A 14541-nucleotide genomic window follows, 5' to 3' on the forward strand; every position below is an offset into this window, starting at 1 on the left:
GAACACCTACCAACCAGAAAGAATTCCGGCTCACACAGACCTGTTAATTTTTCTTTAAGAAGCCCTCTTATTCTGCACTCTTTACCTGTATTAATTGCACCTGTTTGAACTTGTTACCTGTATAAAAGACACCTGTTCACACACTCAATCACACTCCAACCTGTCCACCATAGCCAAGACCAAAGAGCTGTCTAAGGACACCAGGGACAAAACTGTAGACCTGCACAAGGCTGGGATGGACTACAGGACAACAGGCAAGCAGCTTGGTAGAAGACAACAACTGTTATGATTATTTATTAGAAAGTGGAAGAAACACAAGATGACTGGCAATCGCCCTCGGTTTGGGATTCCATGCAAGATCTCACTTTGTGGGGTAAGGATGATTCTGAGAAAGCTCAGAACTACACAGGAGGACCTGGTCATTGACCTGAAGCGAGCTGGGACCACAGTCACAAAGATTACATTAGTAATGGGTCTTCCAGCATGACAATGACCCCAATCACACAGAAGGAGGGGCTCCGTAAGTATCATTTCAAGGTGCTGGAGTGGCCTGGCCAGTCTCCAGACCTGAACTCAATAGAAAATCTTTGGAGGGAGCTGAAACTCCAAACCTGAAAGATTTGGAGAAGATCTGTATGGAGGAGTGGACCAAAATCCCTGCTGCAGTGTGTGCAACCCTGGTGAAAAACTACACGAAATGTTTGACCTCTGTAATTGCAAACAAAGGCTACTGTACCAAATATTAACATTGATTTTCACAGGTGTTCAAATACTTATTTGCAGCAGTAACATACAAATAAATTTAAAAAATCATACATTGTGATTTCCGGATTTTTTTGTTTTGTTTGTTTGTTTAGATTATGTCTCTCACAGTGGACATGCACCTAAGATGAAAATTTCAGACCCCTCCATGTTTTCTAAGTGGGAGAACTTGCAAAATCGCAGGGTGTTCAAATACTTATTTTCCTCACTGTACTGAAGGAACTTTAATTTTGACCCCTGTACAAACTGAAACTGACTTTTGTCACCATTTTTGCTGTTTTTACACCATAACTTCAGTCACAGATAGTCCAAACTGTACCTTTTTGGAATCATTATGATCAGACAAATAATGTAGCATAGTTTTCAATTTGATTGGAACATTTTTAATTTTGACTCCTGTATGATTCTTCAAATGACCCCTACCTGGCCGCCTATTGAAAATTCAAGTGGCTTGTCGTTTTTTACAAAAGAGTAATGTCCAAGGAGTATTTGTGCCGACTTTGGTGCTTGTATCATCATTTGCAGGATTGTTGCACTTATCTGCTGCACTGCTCATAGGAATTTGTGATGAGTGTGCAAATAAAGCTTTTGAGGAATGATGAAAAGTACCAGAAAATACTTTCAGTGTCCTTTCTGTTATTAATGAACATTTGAATACATTTATGTGTTATCATTCAGATGGGAGCACTGAGGCCTGTGTAGATTCTCGCATTTGTGGCTGAACCTCCAACATGAACAGAAGCCATTGTGTGTCTTCTCTTCCATGTCAAACCCTGCAACCAGTTTGAATTTAAAAAGCACTCAACCGATGTGTTCCAGCAGTCCTCCTAATGTGTGCAAAAAGATTTAAATTCATAACCTTAGTCAAATATTCTCATAGGCTGTTGTCTAATAGTTATTATTCATGTAACTGGGTACCTGCAGGATAAAAGCTGCTAAAAATGCGTTCTCACAAAAGCTTTGCTGAAGTTATTGGGAGTTCACTTTTAGGCATTGTTTTGCAGCTTGTTGGTGTACTTATTTTGATATTGGAAACAATCATGAAAACATTGTGGTATAATGTGTAACTGTTTGCATTTTTATGTTGGCCATAAAGTTAACTTTGTAGACATTCATCTCAAATGGGAACTTTGGAATTTTTCATCTTAATTTTTCATCTGTTTTGAATTTCGTTCTTGTTCAAAGTTTACACGAGGGACAATAAAGTGGCACTAAATCCAGTATTGAGTTACAACTCCAACACTGATGAGGGCTAAACAGTTATACAACCCCAATTCCATTGAAGTTGGGACATTGTGTAAAATGTAAATAAAAACAGAATACAATGATTTGCAAATCCTCTTCAACCTATATTCAACTGAATACATGACAAAGACAAGATATTTAATGTTCAAACTGATAGTTTTGTTTTTGTGCAAATACGAGGTCTGTTAGAAAAGTATCCAGCGCCACTGTGTTGAAGCCTCACAGGACATGTTGTAACATGCTCACCTCTTCCACAATTTCTCAGATAGTCACACGACTGAAAAGCCACCGAAAGCCATCTGAATCTTCTGAATGGTGGAAGAGGTGAGCATGTCAGAACATGTCCTGTGAGACTTCAACACGGTGGCGCTTTTGCTTCGCCATCAGCTTTGTGCCCAAGCCATCGGCATGAATTTCGCTGCAACTCTTTTCATGGCAAAATCTTCTGTCACAGTGGAATGTGCCAAAAACGTGCTGATGTCCACCTCTTCCGCAATTTCTCGGATAGTCACACGACGGTCCCACATCACCACAGCGTTCACTTTGGAAATGATCTGGTCATTTCAGCATGTTGATGGCCGTCCGGAGCATGGCACACTCTCTACCGTTGTGCGGGCGTCTTTAAACCGGTTGTACCGCTCCTTAATCTGTGTGATGCCCATAGCATAGTCACCGAAAGCCATCTGAATAATCCGAATGGTTTCCACCTGGCTGTCGCCCAGTTTCTGGCTAAATTTGATGCAGTCGCGCTGCTCCAGTCGTTCCGCCATTTCCTTGCAAAAAAAAATGACGAGAGACTACACCCACCCTCACACAAAGGCTGCTTACAAGCAAATGATGCAATCGACAGGCGTGAAAAAATTCACGCATGCGCACGAAGGTTCAAGGTTGGCTCATGCAAGCACACGTGATTCAAATCCATCAGGTTTTTGAAAAAAATAAGAAGGTCGGATACTTTTCTAACAGACCTTGTATTTGCTCATTTTGAAATGGATGCCTGCAACACCTTTCAAAAAAAGCTGGGACGGGGCAACAAAAGACTAGTAAAGTTGATGAATGCTCAAAGAACACCTGTTTGGAACATTCAACAGGTTAATTGGAAACAGGTGAATGTCATGATTGGGTATAAAAGGAGCATCCCAAAATGCTCAGCCATTTACAAGCAAAGATGGGGCAAGGATCCACTTTGTGAACAACTGCGGGAAAAAATAGTCCAACAGGTTTAAGAACAATGTTTCTCAACATTCAGTTGCAAAGAATTTAGGGATTCCATCATCTACAATCCATAATATAATCAGAAGAACCAGAGAACCAAGATTCAGAAAACCAACATTGAATGCCCTTGACCTTCGATCCCTCAGGTGGCACTGTATTAAAAACCAACATTATTGTGTGAAGGATCTTACTGTGTGGGCTCAGGAACACTTCAGAAAACCATTGTCAGTTAACACAGTTCGTCGCTACATCTACAAGTGCAAGTTAAAACTCTACCATGCAAAGCGAAAGACATACATCAACAACATCCAGCAATGCCGCCACCTTCTCTGGGCCCGAGCTCATTTGAAATCGACAGACACAAAGTGGAAAAGTGTGCTGTGGTCTGATGAGTCCACATTTCAAATTGTTTTTGGAAATCATGGATGTCGTGTCCTCCGGACAAAAAAGGAAAAAGACCATCCAGATTGTTACCAGTGCAAAGTTCAAAAGCCAGCATCTGTGATGGTATGGGTGTGTGTTAGTGCCCATGGCATGGGCAACTTACACATCTGTGATGGCACCATCAATGCTGAAAGGTACATCCAGGTTTTGGAGCAACACATGCTGCCATCCAAGCAACGTCTTTTTCAGGGACGTTCCTGCTTATTTCAGCAAGACAATGTCAACCCACATTCTGCCCATGTTACAACAGTGTGGCTTCGTAGTAAAAGAGTGCGGGTACTAGACTGGCCTGCCTGCAGTCCAGACCTGTCACCCACTGAAAATGTGTGGTGCATTATGAAGCGCAAAATATGACAGCAGAGACCCCGGACTGTTGAACAACTGAAGTTGTGCATCGAGCAAGAATCGAAAAGAATTCCACCTACAAAGCTTCACCAGTTAGTGTCCTCGGTTCCCAAAAGCTTGAGTGTTGTTAGAAGGAAAGGTGATGTAACACAGTGGTAAACATGCCACTGTCCCAGCTTTTTTGAAATGTCTTGTAGGCATCCATTTCAAAATGAGCAAATATTTGCACAAAACAAAGTTTATCAGTTTGAACATTAAATATCTTGTCTTTGTGGTGTATTCAATTGAATATAGGTAGAAGAGGATTTGCAAATCATTGTATTCTGTTTTTATTTAAATTTTACACAACGTCCCAACTTACCAGACCAGACCAGACCAAAACTGTTTATTTCGAACATTTGATACAACAACAATTACAAGATAGATCAGTAAAGACAACAACAAAAAAGTTCCTACTGTGTACCCAACATGTCCGAAAAGGGGTAGGGTGAAGCATCAGCTTATTTATCCCTACCCCTTCTTCCCCACAACCAGTAATACCCTTTGCCACATATACACATAGATTCCTACACACCTAAACCGATATCAATATATATATATACACATATATACATACATACATACACATATACATATATACATATATACATATATATACACAAACATAAATATACACCTACACATACCTACTTACATACAAAATACTGTATATTTACAAGCCGAAGCAAAAAACAAAAACACCCTAACCCTCATTACCCTTCCTCCTCCCTATACCTAGAAAAAACCATATTTTTGTACCGCTGTTTGAACTGGTTCATGCTTGGACATTGCTTGAGCCCCACTCCCAATCTGTTCCACATCCTCACCCCACAGACAGAAATACAGAAACCTTTTAATGTTGTTCGTGCCCACTGATGCTTTAAATTAAATTTCCCCCTCAGACTGTAATCCCCTGATCTGTTAAAAACATATTTTTAATATTTGCTGGAAGTAAATTGTTTATTGCTTTATACACAATTTGTACTGTTTGAAAATGAACCAAGTCTGTGAATTTTAAGAATTTGGATTGTAAAAATAGTGGATTTGTATGATCTCTATAGCCAGTATTATGAATAATTCTTATAGCTCTTTTCTGCATTACTGATAGTGATTGTGTTGTACCTTTATAAGTATTACCCCATACCTCTGCACAGTACTGTAAATATGGTAAAACCAGTGAGCAGTAAAGAATGCGGAGTGAGTTCATTGGAATTGGGGTTGTACAATGGAAGCCTGTGACACAAGTGAAAACTTCAAAGTAAACTGTTTCTTGTAACCACTGAATAGGCAGAAATGTCTGATAGGTTGGAGAGAATCCCTGCAGAAGTAAAAGCAAGGTGTGTTCTTCCGTTGTATTGGTAACTAAAAGGAACGTGCCCCTCATGGAAAATCAGCTACATTAAGAGCAGCATTGCGACACTGGAGGAAGACTAACGGAAGTTTCTGCCCATGTAATTGCTCTTTTTAAAATATATTTACATTTACAAAGGAAAAGATGCACACAGTCTGCCTCCTTTAACATCTTCTAAATTTGACCAGGTACAGTTGTGCTTAAATGTTTACATACCTGGCAGATTATTATTTATTTATTTTATTTTTTTGTGCGTGTGTGTGGGGGGGGGGGGGGCATTTTTCAGAGAATGTAAATAACACAAAAAACTTTTTTTCAATCATTGTTAGTGGTTGTGTGAAGCCATTTATTGTCAAACAACTGTGTTTACTCTTTTTAAATTATAACAGAAACTAACCAAATTACCCTGATCAGCAGTTGACATACCCTGGTGATTTTGGCCTGATAACATGCATACAAGTTGACACCAGTGGGTTTGAATGGCTACAAAAGGTAACCATCTTCATTTGTGACCTGTTTGCTTGTAATCGGTGTGTGTATAAAAGGTCAGTGAGTTTCTGGGCTCCTGACAGACCCTTGCATTTTTCATCCAGTGCTGCACTGATGTTTCTGGTTTCTGAGTCATAGGAAAAGCAAAAGAATTTTCAAAGAAAAGGTAACTGAACTGGATAAAACAGGAAAGGGATATAAAAAGATATCCAGGGGACTGAGAATGCCAAGCAGCAATCAGCAACTCTAATTAAAAAGTGGAAAATGAGGGATTCTGTTGGAATTAAACCACAGTCAGGCAGACCAACAAAAACCTAAGTAACAACTGCCAGGAAAATTGTTTGGGATGCAAAGAACAACCCACAAATAACTGAAAAACAGGAATCTCTGGAAAAAAAAAAAGTGATGTGGCTGTTTCAAGATGCACAGTAAGGAGGTCCTTGAAGAAAAATAGACTGTATGGCCGAATCACCAGAAGAAAGCCATTACTACACAAATGCCATAAAGTATCCCACTTACAATACACCAAACAGCACAAAGAATGAAGTCATTTGGAGTGATGAGACCAAAATTTAACTTTTTGGCCACAACCATAACCCGTAGATTTGGAGAGGAGTCAACAAGGCCTATGAAGGTACACCCTTTCTACTGTGAAACACAGAGGTGATGTTTTGGGGATATGTGAGCTACAAAGGCACAGGGAACTTGGTCAAAATTGATAGTAGGATAAATGCAGCATGTTGTCAAAAAATAATAGAGGAAAAGGTGCTTTCATCAGCCCAGAAGCTGCGCATGTTCCAACATCATAACGATCCAAAACACTAAGCCAAGTTGACCTGTCATTGGCTACAGCAAAGTAAAGTGAAGGCTCTGGAGTGGCCATCTCAGTCTCCTGACCTCAGTGTCAGCCACCCTGGGGAAATCTCAAATGTGCAGTGTATGCAAGGCAGCTCAGGAATTTACAGGAGCTGGAGGCTTTTTGCCAAGGAAAATGGGCAACATTACCATCAGAGAAAATAGTCTCATTCACAACTACCACAAAACACTCCAAGCTGTCATTGATGTTAAAGAGGCCAAACATGGTATAAAAACAGGGGTATGTAAATTTTTGATCAGGGTCTTTTGGTTAGTTTCTGTTTTCTTTATGATTTAAAAAGAGTAAATGCAGTTGTTTTACAATATATGGCTTCACACAACCACTACCCATGAGTGGGGAAAAAAGTTGTTTATTACACTCAACAAAAATATAAATGCAACACTTTTGGTTTTGCTCCCATTTTGTATGAGATGAACTCAAAGATCTAAAACTTTTTCCACATACACAATATCACCATTTCCCTCAAATATTGTTCACAAACCAGTCTAAATCTGTGATAGTGAGCACTTCTCCTTTGCTGAGATAATCCATCCCACCTCACAGGTGTGCCATATCAAGATGCTGATTAGACACCATGATTAGTGCACAGGTGTGCCTTAGACTGCCCACAATAAAAGGCCACTCTGAAAGGTGCAGTTTTATCACACAGCACAATGCCACGGATGTCGCAAGATTTGAGGGAGCGTGCAATTGGCATGCTGACAGCAGGAATGTCAACCAGAGCTGTTGCTCGTGTATTGAATGTTCATTTCTCTACCATAAGCCGTCTCCAAAGGCAATTCAGAGAATTTGGCAGTACATCCAACCAGCCTCACAAACGCAGACCACGTGTAACCACACCAGCCCAGGACCTCCACATCCAGCATGTTCACCTCCAAGATCGTCTGAGACCAGCCACTTGGACAGCTGCTGAAACAATCGGTTTGCATAACCAAAGAATTTCTGCACAAACTGCCAGAAACCGTCTCAGGGAAGCTCATCTGCATGCTCGTCGTCCATCGGGGTCTCGACCTGACGCCAGTTCGTCGTCGTACCCGACTTGAGTGGGCAAATACTCACATTCGCTGGCGTTTGGCACGTTGGAGAGGTGTTCTCTTCACGGATGAATCCCGGTTCACACTGTCCATTGCAGATGGCAGACAGCATGTGTGGCGTCGTGTGGGTGAGCGGTTTTCTGATGTCAATGTTGTGGATTGAGTGGCCCATGTTGGCGGTGGGGTTATGGTATGGGCAGGCGTCTGTTATGGACGAAGAACACAGGTGCATTTTATTGATCGCATTTGGAATGCACAGAGATACCGTGACGAGATCCTGAGGCCCATTGTTGTGCCATACATCCAAGAACATCACCTCATGTTGCAGCAGGATAATGCACGGCCCCATGTTGCAAGGATCTGTACACAATTCTTGGAAGCTGAAAATGTCCCAGTTCTTGCATGGCCGGCATACTCACCGGACATGTCACCCATTGAGCATGTTTGGGATGCTCTGGACCGGGGTATACAACAGCGTGTACCAGTTCCTGCCAATATCCAGCAACTTCACACAGCCATTGAAGAGGAGTGGACCAACATTCCACAGGCCACAATTGACAACCTGATCAACTCTATGCGAAGGAGATGTGTTGCACTGCATGAGGCAAATGGTGGTCACACCAGATACTGACTGGTATCCCCCACCCAATAAAACAAAACTGCACCTTTCAGAGTGGCCTTTTATTGTGGACAGTCTAAGGCACACCTGTGCACTAATCATGGTGTCTAATCAGCATCTTGGTATGGCACACCTGTGAGGTGGGATGGATTATCTCAGCAAAGGAGAAGTGCTCACTATCACAGATTTAGACTGGTTTGTGAACAATATTTGAGGGAAATGGTGATATTGTGTATGTGGAAAAAGTTTTAGATCTTTGAGTTCATCTCATACAAAATGGGAGCAAAACCAAAAGTGTTGTGTTTATATTTTTGTTGAGTATATTTATATTCTCTGTAAAATAGCAAAAAAAAAATTCTGCCAGGTTGTGTAAATATCTGAGCACAACTGTACTTGTGACATTTTTGCCTATCCAGCGTTGACGAGGAGTGATTTATTTTTGAGGGTTTTGCATCAAAGCCACTTAAGCTCCCATTGCACAGCTGCATGGTGTGCAGTGTACCTCAATACCAGACTGACCTCTTTCCCCAACAAGTAAAAATTTTAACCCAAAAACATCTAAAAAATAGGGCTCCAGGTTAAAAAAAATACCAAAGCTCCTGTTGAATAATGTTTGTGACACAAGATCTTTAAAAATACTGTCTTTTGTGTGTGTGTGTGTGTGTGTGTGTGTGTGTGTGTGTGTGTGTGTGTGTGTGTGTGTGTGTGTGTGTGTGTGTGTGTGTGTGTGTGTGTGTGTGTGTGTGTGTGTGTGTGTGTGTGTGTAGTCATCTGCCTGGTTGGCCTTGGCCTGGTGGTGTTTTTCTTCAGCTTCCTGCTGTCCATTTTCAGGTCTAAGTACCATGGATACCCCTACAGGTAACTAGAACAAGCAAACAATACAAACCTTGGGTTTACATACATGGTTACAGAAACTTTCAAACTCAGTTTTCCACAACTCCACACATTTCATGTTCTTAAACAGCACATGTATTGTCAATTAGAATGTCTACATCATTTCCATATACAGTTATTTCAAAATAAGATATACTGAATAGAAAGCGGAATTTCAGATTTTTTAGTGGGTCAAATATTGACATATACCAAACTGACTGCTTCTTTACACAGCATGGACGATACCAGAAATTAATGGAAGTACATTTAGAAGCTCCTGGTTCAATTCAGTGCAGTGCATTATGCTTTGAATTGTTTTTGGAATAGACACCACCTTCTAGTAAGCTCAGAAAAAAAAAAAACAGCAAATACTTCAAGAGGCCTTATTTTACTGTCACTAGTGATACAATCCAGAGCTAATCAACTTCCCATGTGGCTAACTGAAACTGGCACCAATTAGCTGCAGTGCATTGTCTCTGTAAACAGGACTTAAATAGAGAACGGTAAGGAAAACTAATTTATTTTGTCAAAAATGCTACCTGATTGGCTGGGAGAAAGATAGTGTCACCAGAAACAAAATTTGTATTTGAAGCTATGTGTGTTTCTAAACTTTGACCATGGACCTATGAGCCTGTTGCAGCACTCAGCCTGTGACTGCTCCATGCTTCTGAAAAGAGACAAGTGAGAGACACGCACTGTTTAAAGAGCCAATACTGCATTTGTAACAAAACAGGTGTGTGCACTTATTCAGTGACTCAAGTTTAATTAATTCAGTACAGATCAATTAAAAAAATTGTGCATTTCTGCTCAAGGAGGGTGGTTTCTGCTGCCATCCACATCAGTACTACTGCATGGCTTTGTGATATCCCAGACTACATCATGTGCTGAGGGTCACCGAAGGTGCATGCGTCATTTGTTTTAAAAATAATCATTGGTGCTATAAGGAATTTGTGTTAACCTATTATTATTGTGTCAACTTTGACAGCACTAAAGAGATGAAGAATTACTAAATAGACATTTCATATTTTCAGCCTTAGAGCCAAATTATGTCTTTTAAACAGTGTGGTAGACAAATATGTCTTTCATTCAGAAATCTGAGACCTGGATGCACCAGTGAGTGGCTGGACCCCAGTCTGTATTCAGTGTACTTATGTCTGACTGGATGCGCTTTAAATTTTGAATAGCATTCAAATATTTTTTCAGAGAAAGCTATTGTGATTTTTTTTTCTTGTAATAGCAGATGTATCTCCAGCAGGCAAGTTAAGTTGTGACATATGATTTCCATCCATTGTTCCTACTTAAACCTGTCGATCTTTAAGTCCAGTAATATTAGGTTATTTTCTGGTCAAGGTTGGAAAAAATTAGTAGAAAGCTGAAAATTGCTGGATACAATCCTTTAACCATCCTAAACAACATACTGAAAGTCCCCATGTATCCTCCTTGAGCTTTTCCTTGTATTATGTCATGATGCCATGAGTGTCATGGATGTCAAAAATAGTGTTTTGCACATGTACACCATTTAATTATGTGCAGTGGTATATGTATCTTCATTGTTTGATAGACAAGATTGCTTCAAAATTAAACAGATATTATATTATGATGTCAAGTAGATAGCAAGAAGTTAGGTCTGTTCTGTAAAATTATATGTGCTCATTGCCATGGAAATGGCTGCAGCAATTCTGAAAAAAAACAGACATTTGTGTATCAGACACTGATGAAGATCATAACTTTGATGGGAAAAGAAAGCAAAGATGAGTTCATTTCCGATTGACTGGTACTCAAAATGAAACAGTTGATTTCCAGATGGCTGACAAGGATCATTTTGATAAATGTGACTTCATCCGTGACTTTTATCCACAAAGCAAAAATCCCCTTAATGACCTTTCATGTAGGCACATTCTGATTCAAGCTGTAATACTTCACTGAACAAAAATATAAATGCAACACTTTTGTTTTTGCTCCCATTCTTCATGAGTTGAAGGCAAAGACCTAAAACATTTTCTGTACACAGAAAAGATCTATTTCTCTCAAATATTGTTCACAAATCTGTTTGTCTGTGTTCAGTTTTATCACACAGCACAATGCCACAGTTTGTTGTCATAACCGACTTCAGTGGGCAAATGCTCACGTTCAATGGCGTCTGGCTGCTGATCAACTCAGTGCAAAGGCGATGTGTTGCATTGCGTGAGGGAAATGGTGTTCACACCAGATACTGACTGGTTTTCTGACCACCACCACCCCACCCTCCAATAAAGCAAAACTGCACACTTTAGAGTGGCCTTTTATTGTGGCCAGCCTAAGGCACACCTGTGCAATAATTCTGCTGTCTAATCAGCATCTTGATATGTCACACCTGTGAGGTGGATGGATATCTCAGCAAAGGAGAAGTGCTCGCTAACACAGATTTAGACAGATTTGTGAACAATATTTGAGAGAAGTAGGTCTTTATGTATATAGAAATTGTTTTAGATCTTTGAGTTCAGCTCATGAAAAATGGAAGCAAAAACAAAAGTGTCTATTATAAACCCAATTCCCCAAGTTTGAAATGTTGCATAGAACACATATCCTGGATTGTATAATTACCTCTTTTAAGAGTATTTTGTGGTTCTTCAGCATTTCAGTGAAAATCCCTATAATCACCGTCTGAGGTAACATCATGATGTCATAAATGAGGTCATGACTGTATGATTTCATGCTGTTTTGGTTTACATTCATGTCAGCGTTCCAAAGCATTGTATGGCTGTTTAATAAAAAAGTTATCAAAAATATACCCTTGTATCCTAAATTATATATCCAGATGAGGCCATTTCTCACGTAAATATAAGGTCTGGTGTCATAACAGTTAAAGCTTAATGAGGATACATAGGGACTTTCTGTGTGTTATCATGGCTACTGAGGGGAGAGCACATTCCAGTTTTTTAGCTTTTTTACTCATTTTTTTTTTTACATTTTTGCCCATTTTGACTGGACTATTTGCAGTGTTGGATTTTCTCTGAGTCTGAGCCATGGTGCAACTTGTACTCATTACAATAAGTCTGAACCTGCACAGTGCATTTTCTCATATAATTAATTGTTTGTTTTTTGTACATGGTAAATGACATGTTCTACTATACAGTAAGCAGGTTTCTTTGCTGTATACCCCTCCCTTCTTCTCTCTTGGTTTTCTCTGTTCTTCTCTGACATTTTTTTTCACTGCTTATTAATGCCTTTTTCTCTCAGCTTTCTTATTAAATGAAGGAACACAGAAGAGGAGATCAGAGGCAGATGAAGAGGTGGCAGGGGAGAGGAGTCGAAGATACTTGAAGAGCAGAAGGCAGTGTTACTATTGAGTCTTTTTTTCTTCTTCTTCTTCTTCTTTTTAATAAATTCTGCTCTTTTTAAAAAAATCAACTGGAAATATATCTGCAAGCTGAAAAGTAAATAAATTATTCCTTCCAACACTGGGTAACAAGGGTATGAACTGTTGTTCATTTTATTCTGTTCATTGCAGAGTCACAGGCCCTTTGAATGTGGAGCCTCTTAGAACAGAATACATTTAGTTTAACAATAACCAAATCGATGAAATGAAAGGAGTCTTCATTTATGCCTTTTCATTTGGCCATTAATGAATGCACAGACTAGCAAGAAATACATTTTTTTATGGAAATATGTTGATCAAATAAGAAAGCTACAATTTTTTCTTTTTTTTTTTTTCTTTTTTTTTTTCGGGGGAGGCATTGACCGACATGTTTCTTTGAGCATAGTCTCCTTTTCTGGCTTGAAAATATTGGATTAAAATTAAATGTTTCTTGTTACAGCATGAAGCAACTTTTCTCGCTGTCCATTGGCATTCACAGTTCAGTTACCTTTTAAACGTGTGTGTGTGTATATATATATATATATATATATATATAATGTCTGATTATTTTGCTTTACCTTTGGGCAGTGATTGACAGAGATGGTCTTTGTTATTGCATATTTCTGCAATGAAATTTTAAATTTGCAATGCAGTTCCTGATAAAGCAGTACAATCTTTCATTCAGCTGTTCACACATTCGGGACAAGTAGTTTCTGACATTCACAAACAATCATCCACAAAAATCAGATTAGGAATGTGTAGTGTTGTAGTGCAGTGATGCACTTAAAGAGAGACTCCAGTATTTTTCCACCTGGTATGTATTTTTTTAGATGTTTTGGAGCTCATATTCACTTGGGACAAAATTATTTTACATGGTTCACAGTTTATTTACAACGCAAACACCGTCACAGCATGCAGTTAGGCGGGGCAAGCTAAAACACAGCAAACTATTTGTTTTCACCACTCACTCATTTCATTGTTTATCAGAAGACCAAAGATTCCAGGTTGCGTTTGAACCTGCAACCTCCTGGTTAGGTTATGAACAGGCCCGAGGCGTCGGCTACATCTGAGGCTAACAGCGGCTACATCCGTGGCTGGCGGCGGAGGCATCGGTGGAGGCGGTTCATCCAGGCCGAGGCATCGGTGGCGACGATACATCCAGGCCCGAGGCGTCGGCTACATCCGAGGCTAACAGTGGCTACGTCCGAGGCTAGCAGCGGAGGCATCGGTGGAGGCGGTTCATTCAGGCTCGAGGCATCGGTGGCGGCGATACATCCAGGCCCGAGGCGTCGGCTACATCCGAGGCTAGCGGCGGCTACGACCGGGGCTGGCGGCGGCTGTGAACGAGGTTAGCAACGGGGAGGGTTGGGGTGCGGCTACCGGACCTGTGGTGGTGAAGGCTACTGGTGAGAATTGTTTTTGTAATCAATAGTGGCCATACTGAGCCACGACAGTCGGCATGGCACCACCCAGGAAAACAGATAAACTGGAGGAAGATATAGAGGAGATAAAGACCTCATTAAACCATATATCAAAAGACATGTCTAATCTAGACAAACTGATGGTGGAAATTAAAGAACTCCAAAATCTGGTTAAAGAGAAGGACAAGATCATTAAGAAACTTGAGCAACGTGTAGATGAACTTGAACAATTTACTAGAAAAGATGACGTTATAATATCTGGACTAGAAACAAGGCATCGGACATATGCAAGCGTGGTGGATTCTGGTGGAACCAGTGGGGAGGATGCACCACCTGAAGAAAGACAATCATTGGAACAACAAGTTACAAACTTTTTATATCAAAAAGGTGTTGTCATCCATCAAGACACAATATCAGACTGTTATACTATTCCAACTAAAGATAGAAAAATAAACTATCTAACATTGTTATACGATTTACAAGCAGAAAA

At 40.1% G+C, this 14541-nt stretch overlaps 1 protein-coding gene across 1 annotated transcript in view; it reads left to right on the forward strand.

Annotated features, from left to right (window-relative positions):
* tusc3 (tumor suppressor candidate 3) overlaps positions 1–12738 on the forward strand; it is a 344078-nt gene extending 331340 nt beyond the window's left edge. The window contains exons 9-10 of the mRNA XM_034188079.1: positions 9188–9278; positions 12513–12738. Of these exons, the coding sequence (XP_034043970.1) occupies positions 9188–9278; positions 12513–12528 (107 nt within the window). The 3' untranslated portion in view covers positions 12529–12738. The remainder of the gene's footprint in view (positions 1–9187; positions 9279–12512) is intronic.
* Positions 12739–14541: the final 1803 nt, after the last annotated feature.

The sequence above is a fragment of the Thalassophryne amazonica genome, chromosome 15 (assembly GCF_902500255.1).
Source record: "Thalassophryne amazonica chromosome 15, fThaAma1.1, whole genome shotgun sequence".
NCBI classification, from domain to species: domain Eukaryota; kingdom Metazoa; phylum Chordata; class Actinopteri; order Batrachoidiformes; family Batrachoididae; genus Thalassophryne; species Thalassophryne amazonica.